The 25140-nt window shown below is 39.7% G+C and overlaps 2 protein-coding genes across 4 annotated transcripts; one reads left to right on the plus strand and one right to left on the minus strand.

Annotated features, from left to right (window-relative positions):
• The first annotated feature begins 1826 nt into the window (after nucleotides 1-1826).
• On the plus strand, nucleotides 1827-11439 carry LOC118811410 (pre-mRNA-splicing factor RBM22-like). The gene is made up of 10 exons (XM_036575590.1): nucleotides 1827-1933; nucleotides 3324-3377; nucleotides 3478-3507; nucleotides 3714-3846; nucleotides 5218-5318; nucleotides 5533-5705; nucleotides 7363-7563; nucleotides 7939-8189; nucleotides 8920-9051; nucleotides 9516-11439. Exons 1-10 carry the CDS (start codon nucleotides 1880-1882, stop codon nucleotides 9653-9655), a joined length of 1269 nt encoding a protein of 422 aa, XP_036431483.1. The 5' UTR covers nucleotides 1827-1879; the 3' UTR covers nucleotides 9656-11439.
• On the minus strand, nucleotides 11000-24880 carry myoz3a (myozenin 3a). 3 transcript variants are annotated; one of them, XM_036575592.1, is made up of 6 exons: nucleotides 24751-24880; nucleotides 23437-23517; nucleotides 18297-18454; nucleotides 16069-16231; nucleotides 13478-13658; nucleotides 11000-12124 (listed from the first exon to the last, which is right to left on the minus strand). In XM_036575592.1, exons 2-6 carry the CDS (start codon nucleotides 23513-23515, stop codon nucleotides 11941-11943), a joined length of 765 nt encoding a protein of 254 aa, XP_036431485.1. In that variant the 5' UTR covers nucleotides 23516-23517; nucleotides 24751-24880; the 3' UTR covers nucleotides 11000-11940. The 3 variants fall into 3 exon arrangements, with proteins under 3 accessions (XP_036431485.1, XP_036431486.1, XP_036431484.1); XM_036575593.1 differs by having other exon boundaries at nucleotides 16141-16231; nucleotides 18297-18457; XM_036575591.1 differs by having other exon boundaries at nucleotides 18297-18457.
• Between the last annotated feature and the right edge of the window lie 260 nt (nucleotides 24881-25140).

The following is a 25140-nucleotide window of genomic DNA, read 5'->3' on the forward strand; positions in this document are numbered from 1 at the left end:
AAGTCTCAGTGATTGACATCAGAATCAAACAAGGCTATCTGGGAATGGGAATTTTCTTTTATAGACAAAGTCCTACAATTGATTACAAAATGTCCTGAACTTCTAACAGTAGCAATGTCGGACAAGTGTCCTTTAAAGGGCCCCTAGCCTACTTTTTTTTTCTTGTTTTTATTTCTTTTATGTCTACTTATGCCGTGTGTGATGGTGTGTACACACAAACCTCTCATCTATAGTTTTCCAAAACCCAATTACCTGTAATTATGTTTCTAGCCTACTTAAGAAGGGCTGTAGTAGATGTACACTGTATGTCTAGAAGCTTGTAGGCGCCCACTCATCCAGTGTTTATTCTGAAATCAAGGGTATTAATATGGAGTTTATCCCCCTTTGCTGCAGTAACAGCCTCTGCTCTTCTGGAAAGGTTTTATACTAGATTTTGGAACATTGTTGTGAGGATTTGATTGCATTCAGCCACAAGAGCATTAGTGAGGTCAGGTACTGATGTTGAGTGATTAGTTGTGGATGACAAACACACTCCAGCTCACTAATAACCTATACAAACATTTAAAAAGACATTTAATGAACACACTACATATTGTTTAGACTTCTAACATTATCGAGCTGAGAGTTGACAGCACTCCAAAGAGGTAAAGATAAAGAGGTAAGCTAAGAGAATTTGAATTTGCTCAGAGAATGTCTCCCGGGTTTCTCAAACACTAGAGGGTGCTCCCGAGTGTGTCCAAAATGAATGGGTTATGATGACATTTGAGCAAAATCATAGTTTATAAACGCTTAAACATTTTTAATGTACAAGGATACATTAGTTTCCTGAACACTGGACAGCAGAAACCATTTTAACACTGCTGTTAGATTTTTAAGAACTTTTTAATTTAATTATGAGAAGTTATAGAAGTCTAAAACGGCGCCTCATGTATGTTCCTGACGTCAATGAACGCAAACAGCCAATGAGCTGCTTCGCTCGCCAACCGGTCAGTACTCAGTAGCAGTAATGCTATCGTCCTGCTGCCTAAAACCCGTTTGCTGTAGAAAAAAGGAAATGCACAGGTAAGTTTTCTTTGCTTTTTAGTGAAATACACCCTTCTACTTTCTAAAATTAAAGGGAAGTTCTGGGTGAGTGATTAGAAACTATTCTAACGTTAGATGGCTAATTTTTAGCCGGTTAGCTCCATTCACCCCAATTCATTGAGGACTCGCTCGCGGGCGCCCTCTGGTGTTTTGCAGGCAAGTTTTCTGATATAAAAAAGAAAAGCTGAAAGAAAAAAAGAGCTAAGCTAAGATAAGCTAAGTAGCAAGGGCAGAGAACGTGTAGAGAAGAGAATTACCACTCCGCAATGTCTTCCGAGTTTCTTAAACGATAGAGTCGAGTCCATAATGATGGAGCATTTAAGCAAAATCATAGTTTACAAATGCTTAAATATTTTTAATGTGAAAGAATGCTTTTATCCTGAACACTGAATAGCATAAAACATTTAACACTGCTGTTATATTTTAAGAGCTTTTAAACTATTTTCTTCTTGGCCTGTTAGAGAAAACTCTACTTTTGTACGGTGTAAGTTAGCTGTGGCCAACAACAGCGGGAGAATTAAGCACCACGACTTGTGCGCAAGCGGTGTCTCTTTAAATAGCAGTGAACGTTACAAATTAAACAAAAATTATGGTGAACTACTGACTGTGTCGGTCCGGTACTTGATGGTAGATACGAGAACATGGTGTGCGAGGACCTCAGTATATTTGTCAAAATGTAATTGAACGACTGCCCGTCAGTCTTTTACTTTGAAAAGCAGACTCTTCCTGCGGCCGTGCTGAAAGGAAAGGCTGCGCTGCGCCGCTCTTCACGGTTCCTATCGGAGAGGCTGCACTGATGGCGACGTCTTTAGGATCAAACACGTACAACAGACAGAACTGGGAGGACTCGGTACGACTGAGCGGTGATATTTTCACTCACAGGACAGCCGGTCTGCTCGCCTTCACTGCCGCTGGTGTCTTTATTTCGTCGTTGGGTTAAACGGACTGAAAAACGGGGCTGAATGACGGCTTGGCTTCACAGCCGCACGTTGTTTGGCTACCAGCTGATTAGCTTAGCTAGACGAGGCTGAAGTTAGCTAGCTTCAAATATTCCGGTCCACCTTAAATGGTCCAGCAGTTCGCTAACATCCTGGCGCCTTTAAGGAGACGGAATGCGACTGACCAAGCATTTAAGGTGGAACGGGAAAGTGGACCAAGAAGCTAACTTCGGCTTTATGTTATCTAAGCTAGCCAACGTTAGGTTAGGTGGTTTAGCTAAAGAAGACAGTCACTGATTTAACCTGTTAGGTTTTCTCAGTAAAGAATATTATATATTATATTATAGTTGAGTGACGTAAGTTCACTTGGATACAGCAGTGGACGCAGCAGGTAACGTTAGCTTAGCTAAGCTAAGCTAGCTAATCGTTAGCTGACATCAGTGCTTTGGTTGAACAGCGCACCTCAGTGTTATTGTCTCCAGCTGTTCGAGATGCTGCACTCTTAAAAGATGGTTCTTCAGTGGCTCTTCAGTAGCTAAAAGGGAACGGTTCTGTTCAGAACACTGAGTTCTGTAGTTATAGCACCATTTACATCCTTAAAGGTTCTTTGCATGGTGAAATGGTTCTTCACATTGATGAAGAATGTGTTGTAAATGGTTCTGTATGGGACTATTTCTGAAAATGGCTTTATGTAGCACTAAAGTTAGTTTCTTATTGTTACAGTTTCAAGCTTGTAATAATAGACATGTTATGACTTATTTATAAACAAACATATATTTGCATTATTAAAAACACTGCAGTCACTTTAGCTATAATGGTGGTTACAGCTGGAGAGTTGTGTCAAAATCTGATTTGATGCAGTTACAACTATGTCCAACCAAACAGGCTCTGGATCTCGCGCAGGAGGATAAAAAGTAGTTGTTTTGTTGTTAATGGTGGATATTTGTGACTGTGTGAAAATTCAGTTGATTGGGTGGTTTGTTAAATGGGGAAAAAAAAAAGAAAAAAAAAATGTCAAAGGTAAGTGACCACTTGGGCCAGAGGCTCTTCATTTTTAATGGCCAAATGTGAAATATTTTGGACAGGGGCATCGGGCAGTAGACAACGTCAGCCCCTGGACTAAAAAAACACGTTAGGGAGTACCTGACAGTCAGTCAGTTATATTTCCCCCAGGTCAGGGTGACAGATTTTCAGACTGTCACTAATGTAAATGAGGTCTGTACTGTGTTGCACACATCTCTGTATTCACCTGTGAAGTATCACATCGTTCATAGGTCTGACATTGTGTTTTTATACCCACAGGACTTCCCTATTCTCTGCCAAACATGTTTAGGGGAAAATCCTTACATTCGCATGGTGAGTGGGTTCATTCCAGCAAGTAGCCCAATAATCCCATGATTATGATATGATTATCATGAACATTTTTTTTGTGTTTTCCTTTTCTTTCGTTCCAAAGACCAAAGAGAAGTATGGCAAAGAATGTAAGGTGAGTGTCGCTTTGAAGTTTCTAGAGGGTTGCCTCTTGGTTTTAATTTGAGTATCTTTTAGTTGCATGCAACTGTAACTTTAACAGCTTTAAAATAAAATTAAATATTTTAGAATAAAGCTTAAATAGGTAAATTGTTTTAGGGGTTGTTTCCCATGTGTAGCTAGAGTGATAAGACATGAACAGCAGTACCCTCTTGTCCTCAGATATGCGCTCGGCCCTTCACCGTGTTCCGCTGGTGTCCTGGTGTGCGCATGCGCTTTAAGAAGACAGAGGTGTGTCAGACGTGCAGCAAGATGAAGAACGTGTGTCAGACCTGCCTGCTGGATCTGGAGTACGGTGAGTTAGTCAAAACTGCCTCCTCTCAGTTCTGCTCAATCATAGATACTACAGCCAGACTGATGTTCTGGTTTGCTGATGGCATCAGCTGATATTGACGGCCCATGGTTTTATGGGTGAAGTGCTGATAAGCAGTGTGAGGTTTCAGACTTGAAACCTCAGATAGCTGTGTCACTGGGGAACTCGATATAGTTACCTCTTTTTTTTAACTATATGTCAGCAACCCAGGCTGAACAGGTCACAAAACACCTTGGTTACAATAACAAAAACTAAATGTATCCAAACCTAACCCTCAACATTTTTCTTTGACAAGAACTGGAAAATAAAAGATAACTAACAGAAACCAAAACTGCAAAGAAATATTTATACATATTTATATTAGAACTGTGAGTTTCTGCTGTTGGGGTTTAAGAAGCACTATAACTGTGAACTGACGGATAAATTTCATAGTTCACAGTTGACAACTGACAGTCATATCGGTCTACAAATCCAATAAGTTTTCATATTCTAACTAAAACTGTTAGAGCATGAAATTAAAATATGAATATAAAATTGGATTGCCAGGTATTATTGGTTATCTGAAGGTTTAGTCCCTTAAAATCTGTGTTGTATCAGCCTTTTTTTATTGGTTCAGTCTAGAAAGATTGATTAATTGATCCTTTACTAATTCCAGTGAAAATTGCAGTTAGAGTGGAAACAAAAGGAGGTGCAAGCTGCATACATTTTAGGAGCCATAAAACATACAAGAGAATTATAAGAGAATTAAACAACACTATCTGATTATAAATGTGTGCATCTTTTTGCATACAGTAGAAGTTGTCTGTAGCTGATATTTAAAAATGCGAAGTGGATGTTACACGCATGCGTTGTTTCAAGTAAGTGAATGGCCAGAATAATAGTGTGTAACTAAAGAAGTCCTCATTACTATCAATGGATTTACTGAGTGGGCTTTATTACAGCACCAGTAGTGGCTTTCAGATGGCAATAACGCTACAAGACTGGACCCTGTAGATAATAGCTGTGTAGTGAAGTGTAATGAAACAGTTATTCTTCGGTGCCATTCCTAATAAACTTCTGGAATGAGAGTCCTGTGCTGTGATGTGTGTGCAGTGTAATTTCATCATGTTCCGGGCGTATCCATTTAAATCACCAGCTGGTTTAGGTGAAACTTTTATTATCCATCCATCCATCCATCCATCCATCCATTTAATACAACCTCACACCTTCCTTCAGGAGGAAAACTAGTTCCATTGTGGTGGTGAAGCAAATCCAGGTTATGTTCCCACCTGACAGTTGAGGGTGTTTATGTACTTAAGTTGCCGTTCTAGTATATGAGTCGTACGCTTGTCTTTTTACTCCTTCCATGCGTAGGCCTTCCCATCCAGGTGAGGGATGCCGGACTGTCCATCAAAGACGACATGCCAAAATCAGACGTCAACAAGGAGTATTATACACAGAACATGGAAAGAGAGGTGAGGTTTATTTAGACTTCTAAATTATCTGCTGTTTCTTGCTCAGAATCCTGAAAACAGGCACTCAGAATGTAAACGTTCATATTAATTAGTGTTGTATTGAACCCAACTTGCTAAAGCAGGTAACCACTTGTTAGCATCCCAAAGTGTAGTCTTGTTACTTATTTCTGATCCCAAAACTGAAAGGCCTGTTTATTTAACATTCCTGTCTCAGATCCAAAACTCAGATGGCACACGGCCAGTGGGTTTGCTGGGCAAAGCGCCCAGCTCCAGCGACATGCTGCTGAAGCTGGCTCGCACCACCCCCTACTACAAGAGAAACCGCCCCCACATCTGCTCTTTCTGGGTGAAGGGCGAGTGTAAGAGAGGAGAGGAGTGTCCGTACAGGTGAGAGCAGTCAGGAGTGTTATCCTTCCAGACATTCACCATTACTGACAGGGTTAAAGCTGTAATCGTTATCTTACGTTTTCTAGTTTTTTTTTATTTTGGTTTTTTTTTAGTTCTTTTAGTTTTTTTGTTCCTTTTCTTATTGTCTCTGGAAATCGACAGCACAAAAATGCTGTAGTATTACCTTAAGGTAAAGGCTTATGCAGTCTCAGAAGTGCATCCTGATCTCTCTCATTACACTTTAAGTACTTTTTATGGAAGATCATTAATTAAATTCGTGTAATTAAGTTTTAGCTGCATTTCCGTCCAGTGAGAGCCTTCTTGCTGGGGTGTTTGCTGTTAAACAGCAGATTTTAAGACTTTTTGTTTGTTTGTTTTTCTTACCTCATGCAATTCCTGTTGATGTGATAATTTGGTGGAGTGGCATCCTTGTGGTGTTAATATAATATATCCTAAAGAAAAATGAAACAATGTTTATCATAAGACATAGGAGGAAAAAGATTTGAGAGCTTTCTGGAGTAAAGTGACTGCAGTAATCCACATGGTGGCAATGTTCAGCTGGATATTAAATGCATGGCATTAACAAAACAAAAAAACAAAGGCAAGACTAGTTCTTATTCTGTACTTGATTTTCATAATACGCCCTTAAATTTAAACACCCTTTTTATCATTAGTGCTAAGATGAAATGAGAACATTATAAAGTCATTAGAGTGTATTTGGCTCATTTAGCATCCAAAGGCTTTGTGCAGTCTGTTGTCCATTGAAATGTAATGTGCAGTCTATTGCCTGCAAATTAAAGAAGCTGCAAATCGAGAACATTGGTTGTGAACATTAAATGAAGGCCATTGCCAACGTGGCTGACTCATATGTTTCTAAATAGACTTCCTGGGGTTTCTAGTTGGCGCATGGTGCCGAATTTAAAACGCGACAGATGCAGTAGTGTTTATTGTAAAGAACTTTACAAGTACCAAGACCAAAAAGGAAAAGGGGTCATACAGGTTCACATGTACCCTCATAAGCACTTTATCTTGTGTTATCAAGTTGCCGACAGCATAGCTCGGAAATAAAAAGCTCCTTGTTCAGTTTCACAGCTGAGATATAACTGAGACATTTTTTTCTGCAACACTTTTAATCTGAGCAGAATGCAGATTAAATGCAATGAAGTAACGTGAAACGATAAACAGATTTTAATGCAGTCATTATATGTGATTTTGTTCAGTAGCATTACCAGTACCATGACTTTGATAATGAATCCTGAGTAATACTTTAATACTTTTCTCAGTGCATTTGAAAATTGCAAAAAGAAACTAAGTGTGTATGAAAACATAAATGAGTGGACTGCAGAATGATCAAGAAGCACCAACGTTAACATAGATACAGAATGTAATTTGTACAGCCAGTCAGCAGGTTTTGGAACAAGGATGCTTATCGGCTCAGTAACTGTTTATGTATTGCAATGTTATATTTAACAACACAATTTTTTATTTTTTTTTGGCATACTCAGTAGTATTTAAATAATTCAGGTGGTAATGTGAACAATGTTAATATCTTGGATCATGCAGATTTGGGAGTGTGATAGGTGATTAGTTTGAGGCTCAAGGGCGTTTTGGGGGATCTGCTGTTTTCATGTTCCTAATGTCTTCAACATCCCATCAGGCATGAGAAACCCACAGACCCTGACGATCCACTGGCAGATCAGAACATTAAAGACCGTTACTATGGCATCAACGACCCAGTGGCTGATAAACTGCTGAAGAGAGCCTCTACCATGCCAAGACTCGACCCACCCGAGGACAAAACCATCACCACCCTCTACATAGGGGGTTTGGGCGATACTATCACAGACTCTGAGCTCAGGTGACCAGCAACAAAACACTAGTGCTTTGCTTATGATAGTGAGGTTTATTATGTTATTATTATTATTATTATTAATAATAATAATAATAATAATAGTTATGGTTATTTGTGTTTACAACCATTGTAAGCCTCTTTAGGTTATTGAAAAGCACTATAATTTGTTATATTATTATAGTATATATTATTGCATTATGCATAAGTGATGGGGTCTATGTGTTCTCACATAGCTACTAATACAACGGCTTTGAGTTACTTATGAATATGCAGCGCTATCTTTGTTTTAGATGCATTTTGTAATACTAAATGCTAGCAGTGTTTCATGTGTGTTTGGAACATCAGTCTTACATTCTTTCTTGCTGTCTTCTGATTATGCAGGAATCATTTCTACCAGTTTGGGGAGATCCGCACCATTACTCTAGTGCAGAGACAGCAGTGTGCGTTTATTCAGTTTGCTATGAGGCAGGCAGCTGAGCTTGCTGCTGAGAAATCCTTCAACAAGCTCATCATCAATGGCCGCAGACTTACTGTCAAGTGGGGCCGCTCACAGGCAGCCAAGGGCAAAGAGGCTAAAGATGGCTACAGTGAGATGGGCACCAGACTGGAGCCTGTGCCTGGTCTGCCTGCAGGTCTGTCTGTTTTGTCTGCCTGCTATGACCTGACCATTACCAGTCACAATATTACATAGCCAAAAAATTGCAGTGAATGCTATGCTTGTATGTATTCATTAAGTTCACCTCCTTGTTCCACGTTCCTTGTTCTTTTTATGAGCTCCACCAAATAGGTAAGTAACTTTGTAGCACTACAGTTGTTCCATTTGTTTCTCTGCATACTTTGTTTGTCCCCCTTTCACCTTGTTTATTTTAATGGTCAGGACTCTTATAGGACCACCACAGAAAAGGTATTGTTTAGGTGATGGATCATTCTCAGCACTGCAGTTACAAAAATATGCAGCGTCCTGTGGGCAGCGTCTTGTGACCACTAGTGAAGGACTAGAGGATGACCAACGCAAACTGTGCGGCAACAGATGAGCTGTTGTCTCTGACTTTATGTCTGAAAGGTGGTCCAGCACCAGCGCAGCATACACTAAAATGCTACATGGTGGTCGTGACTTGAACAACAGGGTGAAAGGGGGCTAATAAGTTAGGCAGAGAAACAGATGGACTACAGTCTGTAATTGCATAACTACAAAGTGGACCTGATAAAATGGACAAAGAATGTAGAAACAAGGAAGGCGTATTTATGGAAGTGTATTTTATATGCTATTGTTTGGGCCAAAGGGTCTGGTCTGCATGTGTGTGTGCTTGATATGATAGTTTGTTACTGTTCTGTACCCTCATTTTGTTTGTATGTGTTCAGCTTTGCCACCACCCCCAGCTTTGGAGGATGAGACCCCAGCTAACTACTTTAACCTGGACCCCAGCAACTCTCCTGCAGTGCTGAACCTCAGCCTGCCCCCTCCTCCTGGTCTCCCCAACCCACCACCACCAGGTACAGTGCACTACATACGTACACAGAGTTTCCAGAACTGAATTAACTCAATTTAGCTTTTGTATGAGTCCATTTTAATTCTGAAGAGTCCTTGTTTCATTTTATAAATACATATATGCACATTGATAAAATTGGCTTGTTGTAATTGGCTTTGTTGTAAAAATTTTAGCACTGTATGACCTTTTTGTTTAAATTGTACATGACTGAGTGGGTTGATCAGTGATAGTATTGGTCACAATAAGAGCTGTAAAGTAAATGTGTGCTGTTGTACAGCTGCTAATACAAGTCCCAGCTTCTGTCACAACAGTTTGACTAAGCAGTCCGCTGATGTCACATGAGTGGGGAAGAAAGTACTCATGTTTGGATCATTGTTGTTAAAGTCACGATTCTGCTATTCATAGATACACTTTTGGTTAATCCTTTTAAGTGCTGGAGATGTGATTATGTGTATTTTGTGACTTCAGGTTTTGGACCACCAATGTTCCATCCAATGGGCCCTCCACCACCTCCCCCTATGGGCTTGAGACCACCAGGGCACATCCACTACCCGTCCCAGGACCCCCAGAGAATGGGCGCTCACGCCGCCACACGCCACGGAGACTAGAGGCTCGACCTCTCCTGGATTCTGTGCCAGTTAGCTGTGGGCTGCGAGAGTCAGAGTGCACCAGCTGAGACTGCAGTGTTGTTGAGCGTCTCTTCCTGTGAATGACTGATCTTTGATGAAGGGCCAGCGTGACCTCATGCAGAACACAATGCCTCATTGTTTCTAAACCGTGTTTCACTGTTGATGGCTTCACATTACTGGCTCACAATTACATTCACACTGACCCTTCAGAAACACGTACGGTGGGAGCAGCTAGGGTAGAAGTGATGTCAGGTTGTGCTAACAGGACTTTCTTCCAGACTGGAAGTTGTAACAGGGTGTAGTGCTCATTTTGCCTGAGCACAGCAACACAATTAACCGTGTAAATTTGCTCACTGCCCCTGTAGTGTCAATTAAAACAGCTATTAAATAAAACCTAAAGTGAAGAACTAAACACCTTCACATATTTGTCAGCTTGTTTCAATTAAAAATAAAGGTTCTTGCACTATCAAGACCAAAATTCAAGCAATAATAAGCCCACAGTGATCAGTACATTACTGTATCCTATTTTAGGTTATTTATTTTACTAAAAAGACATGTGAAAGTAGGTGGAGTTCTCTTTAGCTTGTGTGGTCACATGATTTCTCACATGTTAACAGTAAACACACAGCAGTACCAACAACACAGGAGCTTCAAGTAATGATTTACTTTTTTTTTTTATTTACTTGCTGTCTGGTTATGCAAGAGTCACAGGAGGCAATTCTGGCTAGTTAGCCTTATTTATTTTTAAAAATGGGGGTTGTTTAACTCTGTGATGATTCTTTGAAGGTTGCATGTGACTAGTCAGTGGTTTGCACAATTTCTAGTTCTACCATGTTCCACCATACCACACTTTCTAGGTGGAAAAATGCCATAGATCTGCTGTGAGTAACTGTAGAGATTCAGACAAGGTACCCATTTCATACACTAGTCCCCTGGTCCCTAAATAGCATTTTTAAATGTAATGTCTCTAAGGTGAATGAAGTGATTTCCCCACATTCACGTTTTTAGGTTTAATTGCTCTTATACATTTGATTCCACCCACAGAGTGCTTGATAATTACCCAGTAGGGTTAATTAGGTGTGGTAGAACAGGGAAACACTAAACTGTACGGTACATTGGAGTCTCAAGACTTGGACTGAATTTGAATACCACTGCCCTAATAACACACTAATGTATCGTTCTGCAATGCATTTATCGTGTTAAGTGAAACTTTTTCAGTCTTATCTTGGTGTTTAGTCTGCTAATATAAAATAAAGATGTGAAGTTGCAATCCCACAACTTCACAAAACAACTGTGACTTTAAGCGTAAAGAGACTGTGGTTGTTTTATGCATGCTCTTTTCGTTTTTTGGAAGGAAAACAATACCGTTACCAGTACTTTCCCCACACATGCCTCTTGGCCACTCTTGACCAACAGCTGTGAGGGACAGGCTTTGTCAGCTTCTGTGTTTTGTGTTCTTTTCCTTCTATCTTTCCATTGTTATTGTTGTGAGGTTGTGATACTCTGTTGAACATAACAGACAAAAGAAACCTGACTTTTATTAAGAAATCATTATGCTGTCTGGCATCCTCTGTGAACACTGTTATAAAATGTGCCATAATGTCAAAGTGACTGTCAGGATATTTCTGTAAATGTATTACATCTTATAATTGTTATATTGTTATAACTAATTATAACTATTGAGCAAATTCATCATTTTTACTTTGCTACACAACAGTGTTTGTCTTAAATGAATAGTTTTGGAATAAAAACTCTACACAATTTCCCCTTTTGTTGCATAGCTATAGTAACAGCCATCCACAGTTTTGTCTGTTTACAGATAACTTTGACGTACAGTGTCAAAAACCAAGCTACTATATCTTAGATTACCTTATCATTGACATGGTTTAGGCTGAGTGTGTGATTGAGCCATTTGGTTTGCTTAATGCTAACTAGTGGGATACAAGCTTCCGTTATGTGTTAGTGCAAACCTAAAAAAGCATTTGGGATAAGGGGAACTTGTGTACATTTGATTTTTACCCAAACTTTTTTCTTTTAGGCTGTAATTACTAATTGCCAAAGCAGGGTTGGCCAACCTTACTGTTGAAGAGCTACTCAAGATGTCTAGGATCTCAACATGCACTAGGATCTGGGAGAATGTTGGCCACCTCTGCTTTGCCATCTGCAGTAGGACTGTCCATGATAATGACACCACAACAGGTGAGTGCTACAGTCTCTCAGCCACAGGTAAACAGCAGGCAGGTGTGCGTTTGACCCTGGCGGGCTTAGAGTTCATTGGATTCGGGTACCAATCCACTACCCCATCCCCGAGGTGCTCTGTTAAAGTTGCGTCTTTTGGACATCCTGTCCATCACCACGCCTGGCAAGCTTTGGGATTCCAGCGCCTCAAAACCAATGACGGGGATCACCCTCTTACTGTGCATGGGACCCCCGAATGGCATCGCAACTCTGAGGGGGAAGAGAGGGACTTGTTTAATGTAATGTGTAGCATATACTGCCCAACAAAAGGTTATAGACGTTTAGAATTTATTAATTTAGAAGCCATTTATTTGTTGCATGTTTGCAGTAGGGTCATTCTCCATTTGGTGTGGGAATTTGGGTGGATACATTTAAAAAATCTATTTCTTTCATCCCAAAACTAAACAGTCTTAATTTGTCCATTAACAACTATTATCATACAAAATAAAATGCAAACAAAATATTCAATACTCATATTCACTGAGCACAGCAACAGACCAAAGGCTTTTCTTGACTTTGACAATTTGTAGAAGATGAGGAAATAAAAGCCTCCATAGACATGATCCATAAGAGAATTATGATATTCACTTCAGCTCAACACTAAATCAAAGTAGTGATGCAATTTCGGTTGGGGCACAGAGACACCTGATGCCTTTCCGTGCGCAATCAGTCTGGAGGCTGTGAAAGGCGCAGAGAGGGGGCACGGCAGTTCTTCTTTCTTGTTTCATGTTTAAATAGGTCCTTCGTCACTATATCCACTCTGGGGGGGCCTTGATGCCCAAGCCAGGATATGATTTCATATGGGAAGACACCATGGAAACAAGGACACAAATGACAGAGGGGCCAGCTCCCGCTCCAGCTCCAGAGATAACTGGAGATGATAATTTGATAGCGCTGGTCTCCGGTGGGTCTGTTTAGAACAGATAATCACCGTGGATGATGTGCCGGAGTGGTGAACTTCCAGCTGAACCCTGTTGTCACTTATCTTAGCACCATCTGCCTTTGGCTTTTGTTACTGCAGAGAATAAACCTTAGAGCACTTACCATAAACCTCCTCTGAGGAAATGGTTATTTTAGGAGCTTCTTTTCAATGGCTTCAGATTCCTCAGCCCTACATGGATGGTGGCAAAATGCAGTGCATTTTTTGGACTCTCTTAGGAGTCTGATGACTCTGTGGCTTATATCCCTTTGGACCTTTGTCATTATGCCTGCAACTGTCAATCAGTCCTCATAAAGTCTGTTCTGGGTTTTTATAGTTTCAGGAATACAGTCTCAAAGTGATGCACCTGTTGCTGATATTTTATACTTACACTTTGCGTGGGGTTCTCCTTTTAGTAAATTTCATGCAGGTCACATAACATGAGCTCGGGCTTTGCTGTTGGAAAGCTGCTTCTGTGTTTGCTCCAATATGTCTGTGTGTCTGCCCTGTGATGGACTGGCGACCTGTTCAGGGTGTTTCCTGCTTTCCGCCCAGTGACTGCTGGGAAGGGCTCCAGCACCCCCTGTGACCCAGAAGGTTAAGCAGTCTAGAAAATATATGTGTGAGTGTGTTTGCTCCCTCACCTGTTGAAGCATCTGTAGCTAGCAGGTGGGAGTTTCTCTGGCTGAGGTAGCTGTGCGTTCAGGGTGGACAGAAGCTCTTCGTTGTCTCCCAGTGCCTCTCTCCATGGTGAGCAGTAAGATTTGGGAATTACTGTGACGTTGAATTTTTCACGTGGAATTTCTTTTAGAGGACCAGAGTAACCTGCAGGCAGAAGTGGCAGGGAAACAGTTTAAAAGGGTCATGAAAGTGTGCAGTAATGTTAGCATAACTACCAGAATACTTCTTTTAGCGCATTGTAGACCTAATTTCTATAGCATTCAAGAACAGGGGTGCCCAAACTTTTCTCTTGGAGGCCTGTGTGCAATGTCTGTGGTAGGCCAAGGGCCCAAAACAGTATACAAATAAAGAAGATTTTGCAATGTATTTCGTAACATTATACTGCATATTTTTAGTAAATATATGATTTAACAAGTTCTATGTAGTATAAAAATGTGTGTGTTCCTTCACTGGGTGAAGGGGTGGGGTTAGGGTAACTTTTTGGCAGGCCAAATCAAACATACACTGTCTGAAGGTGCAGGTACATTTTTCATTCATTAAGGCAAACAATGGAATGTACCCTCAAAGGTACAACAACACTTTTAAGGTCCAATTGTGCACCTTAATTACGTTTTTCCAGGTGAAAAGTAGGTATTTGTACATTTTCATAACCGAATGTTTTAAAACAGAACAATAAAATAAAAGCCTGGAGGCGAGACGGGGTGTGTGGAGTCAGTACAACTTACAAAATATAATTTCAATGGATTATGGTACAGTTATGTTCCCTGACTAAAGGTACTGAGATGTTCCCCTGAGGGTACCACCCCAGTGACAGTTTAGTACCTTTTCTTTTCTGTGAGTGTACTTACAGGCCAACTTTGGACAGCACTGTTAAAGAACACAACCAAAGTATAGGTGATTCCAGTCAGCCACAGCACTGCCCAGCCAAGAGTTTAATTGTAAAACTTATTAAAATTGCGCAGTGCTGTAGCCACCCACAACTCAGAATCAAAGCCTTTTATTCACCAAGTACAAGATGCACAAGTATTTTTTCATACACAAATACCAATCAAGATATAGAAAAAATAAATAAAATACACAACACACAAAAGTATCTACAAGTAGCATAAAAGATGTGCAGTAAGACTCATGCACAGTTACATTTTAAGTATAGTTATCTACAGTTATGAAGTGCAGATATACAGTATGTGTAACTGATGATGTGAGCAGGATATAGAATATGTACATTTGCACAGTGTTGAAGTCCATATTGCTGGTGTTGGAACAAAACCTCGTATCTCCATTTTTTGCCGTTTTTCAGTTTTTGACATAATTTGAATATCCCTTATGCCCTTTGCATTGTGTGTAAATTTCATGAAGAATGGACCAACAGAAATGTCCAAACTGTACTTTTAAAAAGTCTCCATTGACTTACATTAAAAGTAAAGTAGTTTTTTTCCTTCTTCTGTAAAGTTATCGCCTTGGTCAGAAATGCTCAGGACTAGCACTGAGTTTTCAGACAGAAAGCGTTCTGACTGTACATATTACTACTTTGATGCAGTCTTATTAGCATTAGCATTGTTCAGAGATTTGTGAGATCTGCTGCACTGAAATCAGCAGTTGTCAGACTAGAGCTTTAAAACTAGGCAGTGGACCCAGGCTGTAGGTAAACTGAGCAATAGCACTGGAGTCTGGAAGCAAGTGAAAGACTCCTTGCTATTTGTCCCTGGAAACAGGCCCCCCATACCCACCCTCGCCAGCCCATTCTGAGATGCATTAGATAGCGTTTTCTTGCTCCACTGTCTTAGCTCATAGGTTTCGAGTGAGTCATTGAGGCCCCCTGTGGGACCAAATATGGTTAGAGACACATGAGGGCTTATTTAGGGGTCTGAAGAAGGAACATTAATTGGGCTCAACCGTGTCAGTCAACGGGGTAATCATGCTCACATATCAAGAAAGCATCTCCGTGTGTTAAGTGAGATTCATTAGGGAATAGTGCTGTAAAATAATACAGTAACCTAACTGATTAGTGTCTACGTAGTTTAAAAGGTACATGCGTAACCATTTCATTCAACAAGGTGTGTTAGGACAGTTTGTGTGCAGCGCTGACGTTGACAAGAACTATATTAGGCCACAGCCAGCTGATTTAATTATCCTCATTAATAGCGATATCACAGTATCAGTATCAGATATAACTGCGTATTGTTACTGATGCAGTAAAGAGGAACTTTCCCAGACACTCGTTCACCACCAAAGAAGTAAAACTGAGCCAAACCATGGCACAGTCAGGTCACTCCACTGCTAATAGACATCAGTTTGATTAGCAAGCTGTGTTCGCCTCAGGCTCAACCCAATGTCTGTTCTGTGGATCCCCAGGGACTGAAATAACATTGAAGGAATACTTCACCCAAGACTGCAAACACTGCTAACAATGAATGAAAGCTAGCAGTGGGCAGTTAGCATTACGTAAAAGCCTCACGCTAACCAGCTCCCCTTCTCGCTTTCACTCACTGATAGCTGTTAGAAGTTCTGAGCAGAGCATTTCTTTAACGCCAATCCCAATCCATTGCTCTACCTGGAGCAAGGACGCTGGGGCTGCCTTTCTTGGCCACAGTTTTCTTCAGAGTGGTAACCAGACTGTGTTTACCAGGTACAGGGTACGCCACGTTCTCCTTTCCTCCCTGTGAGTGTGCAGCTGTCTGGCCCTGGTTCTGGAGCTGGCTGAAATGCTGGTTGTTCTGAAGACAAAAAAAGAGTTTATTTTAATGCTTAAAAATGGATAAATCTTGAAGGGTGTGTGTGGGAGTGAGATCTGGGGATGAACATAAGTGATGATAATAGGAAATTGATGTGGGAAGGCCTACAGCCTTGAGCAGGGGTGTCAAACTCAACCGCTAAAACGGGCATATTAAAAAAATCTCAGCAAATCTGTGGGCCGGCTGTGTTTTTATTTCAGTTTTACTTAACATTTTGCCACGACCCGAATGGGCCATTATTTATTCAAAATATGCCACAGCAAAATAGGCATTAAATACTTATTCAAGAATAATTCAAAATAAAAATAAATTGTTTTTTTTAAAACTGCCTATTTGCTTGAACTAGACACCAGACATCTTTTCTTTTTGTGTAACCGCTGGCCCAGAGATTGTTGTTGGGGGTCAGAACGCACACTATGTTGCGGTGCATGCTGAAACGGGTTAATAATAATAGAGAATTAAAATAATTTCGCAGGTCGAATCGGACTGTGTCACAGGCCTAACTTGGCCCGCGGGCCTTGTGTTTCACACATGGGGCACAGACTACACTCGACATCTCTTTATGAAATTAACTTTAAATTTATTAAAAAGACTTACCTTACACCAGTTCACCTCCATAAAATCTCTTCACGTTGTACAAATCTTTGCTTTTCATGTAACTGAAAAATACTGAAGGTTCTCCTAGTCTTTTCTCCTGCTTTGTTCCTATGATACTTTGATATGGAATCTGTACTTGATTGTGATACAAAGCATCTGCTTTTATATTAATATGTTTGGCCAAGAAATGTATTTTACTCTTGTGGTCAACTCATCAGGTTCCATTCATTGATTTCTGGTTGTCCCAGGTTACAACAGTGCTCCCATTAGAGCAACTGACATACAACCTAATCAGAAAATGTACAGGTTTTGTCAAATATGGCAGTTGTTAATATCTTACCTTGAGGCACGGCCCTAAACAGTCAGTTTCTTTCTTTTTTTCTCTTTTTCCCTTTATTCTATCATGTCCATTGGTAACTATGAGTATGTATGTCCAAAGTCAACCTGACTTTGTGTGCAAATAAAATGTCAAAAAAATCTGATTCAAAATAATAAAACTGATTACAGTTACAATCCAGGATTGCCTGTTTATTCCTTTTGTGTATAATACCTGTTACCACAGCTATAACCTTCAGCTTAGTTCCACAAGTTCAGCTAAAATGCCACTTTGGAAGTGAGTTTTGTGTTTTGGCCTTTTGTTGGCTTTGAAATGTCCAAAATGATTTTCATAAAGTTTTTCATTATTTCATGACCTCTAACACAGAGTCATTTTGCATTTAGCTGATGGCCCATGTTTATATTTAACCCTGCATTCTCTAAGTCTTTTCCGTTCTCTCGGCTCTCTGCAGCACTGCTGAGAAGAACTGAGCTGGAACCAGAACGTAGCCAGAATTTCATAGCTTCACAGAAATGCCTGTCATAAATCCAGGTGACATACTAAGTAGAAACTTGCATAACCAGCAATGAGAGAAGCCAGCAGTCTGAGAGGCGTTCAAGCTTGTCTGTTGTCTTCATTTGGATTATTAGCCCATAGTGTTTTAGTGTGATTTCTTTGAGCAGTGGATGCATTTCTCCCTAACAGATCCTGGACTCTTTCAGTAGTTCATCAGCTCAGTACAGCCGATACTATGCAGAAGGAGAGCCCACATTAAAACATTCTCATCTGCATTTAAGCTTTCTAATTTGACTAAACAGTGCAGCCCAACATGTTGCAAATGTGTAGAAGGACAACTGGAACTGCAGTCCAGAGTGAGCCTGATTTCTTGGTTTGTTTTTCCCACTTGAAGAATGTATGAATGTCAGAACATGTTCCTTCTGCTTAAAGGATATTAATCAAGTGCCTAACTCCCTGGTACGTTTCACAATAATAAGAGAGAAATTTACTTGATTTTTAGTTGTTGTTTTTTAAAGGTCAGTCTACTGACATGGGTCAGTTGTATGTTTACCCTCTCTGACATTTGGAAAAAGCCTTTGATAGTCATGAGTTCATGAGTCATATTTCATGTCTTACGTATATGAGAGAAGATGCGTCAGCCGTGCCCTCCACTGTGTATTTCTCCACTCTCTTCTGCCTCTCCTGGAACATTCTGGAGCCTCTGTTTGACGTCAGGTTCAGCTCCTCCATCATCACGTCTTTTGGCACACTGACCTTCTTTCCAAGGTTCAGGCCTTCTGAAATTAAAACATGATGAATATTCTCTCTAATGTTGCCAACAGTGCTGGTCCCTGACAGTATTTCATTTGATGGATAAGGTATTTCACAAGGAAATAGACTGACATATTAACAGGGTTAGGATGTAACGGAATACAAGCATTAAGAATCCGTATTCAGAATAGATTAGACTGATAAATCAATGTGATGGTCAGTTATTAATCTCAGTATTACTGAGCTCTGCTAAAACCTGAGTAGACTGATAAATCAATGTGATTATCAGTTATTAAACTCAGTGTTACTGAGCTCTGCTAGAGCCTGAGTAGACTGATAAATCAATGTGATGATCAGTTGTTAATCCCAGTGTTAAATGGCTCTACTAGCGACTGAGCTAAAAGAGAAGGCTCTGTTTAAAAGCACTGTACAATGTTTATTTTGCTGCCTGTGATTATAAACTGCCAGCTGGATGGAGAAACTCAGGAAGATTCAGTTCAGTGGGATGTCCAGCCCAGAGTCAGATTCAGCTGAGCTCGAGGAGCTGCTGGGCCAAACATGCGCACAGCTGAGCTCACCGGAAAAAATGTGAGCACACATTGAGAGGACAGTTTCTTTGGGAGTGGTGGAGGTACAGCGGCTCGTCTCTATTTACACTGTGACGCAATATGTTGAGCTTGCAGCTCACGTGACCTTAAAGAACGCTTTTGATCAGCTGCTGCTGCTGTCAGTCAGTCAGAGAGGTCAGAATCCAGAGCCTTGAGTGCAGAACACCAGCTCTAATGCCGTAATATACACCCTCCACCAACCCTCAGAGTGATGGTTTACCAAACTATGTACACAGCTTTTACCCCCCGCTACGATATGTTTGGTGTCCGAGGTTTGCTTCTTTAGATTTGCAGTGAAACTATGAGGCTAATGTAATAGATGTCTGTGCAGCCCTGGAAATATTTTACATTAACTATTTCATTGTTACTGATTTTAAAAAATATTATGAGTCTTCTTAATCTGTTCTGTGTCAGTTTTGCTCACAACTGAAATAAAAAAAAATATTCCATGTCAAAGTAAAGCCCTTGCACATGATCCTTTACTTTCTGCAAGTTTTCACAAATCAGCGACAGAAACAAATGTTATTCACTGATGGAAAGTCGGATCAGTGCAACAAGAGACAATTTGACTAACTTGGTTACATTGCTACAATAAAATACGGCTGGACGATTCATCAAATTTTACTGTCAATTACAATTTTGGCTTCCAACAATTATGAAAACAAAATAATCAAAATAAAACTATAACTGCGTTCCATAATGATGATCTTGTTTTGTCTTGTGTTTTAAATCCAGTGAACCCCTTTCCTTTATTTTGTATTTGTTTTTCAGTTAAATCAGATGTAAATCTTAAGGAAATCCACTGTTACTATTTTTTTTCAATTCAGTTAGTTCAATTAATGCATGATGTTTCATAAGTCTATGAATAACCGTGTTAAATGATCCGGATCTGAATATTGACCAAAATAATTGTGATCATGATTTTTGCCATGATTGAGCAGCCCTACTACAAAATATGAGTGTCATAAGAACAAATTCCAACTTTTTTTTTACAAAAATTCTGCATAATTCAATCATTAAAATGTAAAATTCAGATTTGTTTGACATGAAATGTACTGCTTTTGCTGGTGGACAAAATTTGGGCTGTTTTTTTAGAGCCAATTCATCAGCGGTTAACTGACCCAGAAGCCTGTTATTGATGTCATGTTGGTAAAATGCTGTATTACCTCACACTATGGTTAAATGATACTGACTTTGGGCAGTTTTTCATGCATTCCTGTGGGTATTAAACTTTTTTTTGGCTGGAAACTAAAATAGCAATCTGGCAACCCTGCCTTGATTACATCAGAGTGATTAAATTATGTGGAAATGTAACAATGTACACCAATAATTACCAATTTACACCAACAATTCTGTTCCAAACACCCAAACAAAATAATAACAGCTTACTTTCATTTTAAACTCTCTCTGTTTCGTAATCATAGCTAGCCTGGCTGGCTGAATTCACAATGAATTACCAGACAATCATGGTCACAATTAATCAGCATGAATTTTTGATTATCAGTTCATGTTCATTTATCATAATTATCATTAATAACACATTATTATAGAGCTGTGTGTCTCAGGACAGTAATTCTGAGAACTGAGTTAAGGAAATAACAGTTAATTGGCTCAGGCTGCACTGATCCCTTGAATTTTGATGCACGTACTTATATAAACATGTGAAGTCCAGCAGGAAACACATTTAAACTGCAGGATGGTGGGCTATTGTGGTCATTATTGATTACCCAGCCAGCACACATCAGAGCTGATATTGGCTACTCAGAACTACAGACGAAATTTCAAAAGGTGATGGGGACAAAATGGGGCATTTCAGTGGTCCTCTGTGGCAACCAGCATGTATGCAAAATTTTGCTGAAAAACCACATAAAATGTGGTCTGTGCAAAACATATTGCACATTTTGTATTTTATGCTTTATTTTTTCCAATGTGGCGAACTCAGTAAATAAATAGAAATTGAACACAAACTGTTTACTAGATGTGTTAATCAACAAAACATGTAATCAAACCAGAGGTATAGAAAGTTTGACTGTGTAAAATAACTAAATATTTATAGTATGTATTTATTCACATTTAGGCACAAACAAACATAAAATTTAAGCAATAAAGAGGGAAAGTGCAGACTGGGCAGACTGGGGTTCATTTGACCATAGAGAGGTTTTTGATAACAGATTAAGACCATATAGGCACAGTATCTACAAATACAGTATAATAGCAGAATGCTTTTAGACCGTATTACAGAGACACACTCATAAAGAAGCATCTGGCACCACAGCTAAATAGTGGTCACTTTATGTGCACAAATGACAGCATTTGCAATGTAGTGAAGTCTTTAACACACACACACACACACACACACACACACACACACACACACACACACACATTGTCTAAGCCGCTTTATTCTCCTGGGTCGTGGGGGGAGCTGGAGCCTATCCCAGCAGTCATTGGGTGGAAGGCAGGATACACCCTGGACAGGTCACCAGTCTATTGCAGGGCAGACAGACAGACATATGCAATCACACACACATTCACACCTAGGGTCCAGTTGGCCTGACTGCATGTCTTTGGACTGTGGGAGGAATCCGGAGAACCCGGAAGAAACCCACGCAGACACGGGGAGAACATGCAGACTCCGTCTTTAACATAATTGTATTTTAATTTTTGCAGTTATGTGGCTCGTCAAACATACTGTATTAGTAGCTACTGTGCCTGTATAGTTACTAACTGACTAATTTCAATTAAAACTGACAACTTCCAGCTTTAAGTGATTTTTCATTCTCTATCAAAATGACCTAATCTGTCTGTCCCTGCAGTAGTAAATTTACTTTCATGTGACATGAATTCAATGCACAGGAGTGTTTTCCTGCTTGTAGCATGTATGTAGAATTATTTGTTTTTTGAATATGTAATGATCTTGCAATTCAGAGGATCGAGTGACATTGAGGAAAAATACATAGGAAGAAATGTTTGGTACATTGGTGATTTTTTTAAAAATTGCATTCATTTTTCCTGTAGAGAAAAAGCAATTAGACCCAGAGTTCCTTATTTGGGTATGTTGCTGAATACAAAATGGTTCCTGACTTCAGAGGTTTATTGGCTGGGTGCTGGTGTTGCTTTGTGGAGTATGTGATGTAATTACAATTAGAAATGAATAACATAGTATGATTTACAACCTGTAACGTGCAACACCTCCAATTCATTGTTAAGGCAAGGAAAGTTTATTTAAAATGTGAATCAAATATAAATATAACTTCTCTTATGTCAACATCTTATTAAATATATATTTATGTAATAATTTTTGAAAAGTTTAGCAAAACAATAGCAATAATTCTGGAGTTGTGAGCGTTAAAGAGAATGCTGTGTGGGTTCAGTGTCTAATTCGACTGTGAGAATAAAAATAAAGGAAAAATGTGCTTCCATTCTGTTTCTCATGGGACACAAACCAGGCCAAACAACAGACAGTGACCTATGACAATGAAACCTAATTAGAACAGTTTGATATGACTTGTTGTGGGGAAATTGTTATATAAACACACCCTGTACAGAAATCCATTCTACATATATAACAGTGCTTCAATTTAGCACACTTAAATAAACCAAGTAGACTGATTGTGTTTCCTGTATTTTGGCCAAACAAACTTTATCTATTTTGCTGAAAAAATTGGGACGCTGTGCAAAATGTAAATAAAAACACAAATGATGTGCAAATCATTTAAACTCTATATTTCATTGAAAATAGTGCAAAGACAACATATCAGATGTTGAAACTGAGAAATTTGATTGTTTTTCGAAAAATATATGCCCATTTTGAATTTGATGCCAAAAAGATCTTTTTGGCATCAAATTCAAAATGGGCATATATTTTTTAAAATGGGCATAAAATATATGCCCATTTTGAATTTGATGCCATTTGATTCGAAAAACAATCAAATTTCTCAGTTTCAACATCTGATATGTTGTCTTTGCACTATTTTTTTGCACTATGTGCAATGCCAAGCGTCGGCTGGAGTGGTGTAATGCTTGCCGCCACTGGACTCTGGTTTGGGTTTGGCCCCTTAGTTCCAGTAAAGCATACAAAGACAATTATATGCTTCCAACTTTGTGGCAACAGTTTGCCACAATTCGTTAATTGTGAGCCAAGGCCTTCTCATCCAACATCAGTGCCTGACCTCACATATGCCCTTTTTACTGAATGGGCACAGATTCCCACAGACACACTCTAAAAGCTTGTGAAAAGCCTCCTCTAAAAAGTGGAACCAGCTCCATATGGATGCCCATGTCCACGGGATCCCGTTTGGAATGAGATGTTCAAAAAGCTCGTACAGGTGGGATGGTCAGGTGTCCGCATAATTTTGGCCATTTAGTATCTGTGTGAATGTATTTGTATATCTCACCTCCTCTGGCCTCTTTGCTGAGGGCCAGTGCCTGCTGCCTCCGTTGTTTGGTGATACTGTGGTGTGCAGTCTGCATCATCCCTGTACACACACACACACACACACACACACAAAGAATAGACCAACCCAAACGTTATTTTAAGATTCCTTTTTAACATTCCTTTTTAGTGTCCTTACCCCTGGGGTCCTTACCATATTTTAAGAGTGCATATTTTAGTGTTTTAGTGCTGCTCTAACAGATTCACCTCAACTAAGGAAGGGCTTGTTAATTAACTCATTTGGTGGACCAGGTCTGTTAGAGCAGGGAAAACACTAACAGACCAAGATGGAGAATCACTGCCTCATCCCAATAGTAATAATGTAATAAATCATCACTATCGATGCTATGGTAACCTTACAGGAGGTGGAAAAAACATTCACAATACTGAATGTAAGTCAGTGGAACAGGATTTTTTCCAAGTAATTTTAGTGCTTTTCTATTGCTCCATTCATCTTGAAACTTTTACTTAGTGTAAGGTACAGAATTATGAATAATGCAATATATACATCGCTGCTGTCAGAAGAAAATCTTGTATCTCCATTTCTGTCTTTTTTCAGTTTTTGACATAATTTGAAAATGCTTGTTGCCATTTACATTTTAAATGTAAATTTCATGAAGAATGGACCAAAAGAAAAGGCCCAAGATGACTTGGGAAAATGTCTGGTTCCATTGACTTACATACAAAGTAAAGTAGGTTTTTTCCTTTTCCTGTAAAGTTACAAGGTTTTCTTCTGACAACATATATATATATATATATATATATATATATATATATATATATATATATATCATTGCTGTTATATCATTGCTGTTAGGACAAAACTTCTGCATCACCATTGTCATAGTTTTTTGGGTTTTGTTTGTTGTTCTTTGCTCCACTGTTTTAACATCAACAGTTCATTGTCTTTTGTAGCTGTACTAATTATCTGGTAATCATTCAGTCCCATTTTACAATTTTCCTTTCAGAATAATTCTGAACCGTAGCTGGTGTGCCATTACACGCTCGCCCAAATTCATTATCATCTTCTTGTGTCTGTAATCCTGGCTGTAATGTTTGATAGGTACACTACAAACACCAGGACACATTATGTCACAGTGAAATCCCTGATTAAAGATGAGCAGATGCTCACAGCCATTCACACTACACGCCTGTCAGCAGGTGTTCTGCGGAAGAGGAACACTTCACACACACAATCACACACACACACACACACAGCCAGCGTGGCGGCTCCTCACTCGACCTAACGGTGTCCGAGAGAGTGTTTGCAGCTTACCTGTGTGTGGTGAAGAGGAAGCTGTGATGGTGCTGTGACTCTGGCGGGATCTCAGGGTGGATGGAGATGGAAAGTGCTTGTATAGACTGGCTCTGGACTCCTGGCCTGTCCTTGTGCTTACATCACAGCAGTAATTTTAGCCAAGGGGGCAGCAGAGGCTATATGGGGCGAGGATTTACACCCAAACCTAACCCCGTATCCACCATAATAAAAACCTGATCCTCACTCACTGTGTGTGTGTGTGCGTGTGTGTGTGCGTGTGTGTGTGTGTGTGTGTGTGTGTGTGTGTGTGTGTGCATGTGTGTGTGTGTGTGTGTGTGTGTTGGTTGGTTGGTTTGTTTTTATGTACTTTCAAGACAAAAGCTCACAAAACCAGGGGAAAACAGGAAT

Source organism: Colossoma macropomum, unplaced genomic scaffold (genome assembly GCF_904425465.1).
Source record: "Colossoma macropomum unplaced genomic scaffold, Colossoma_macropomum, whole genome shotgun sequence".
Lineage (NCBI taxonomy): Eukaryota > Metazoa > Chordata > Actinopteri > Characiformes > Serrasalmidae > Colossoma > Colossoma macropomum.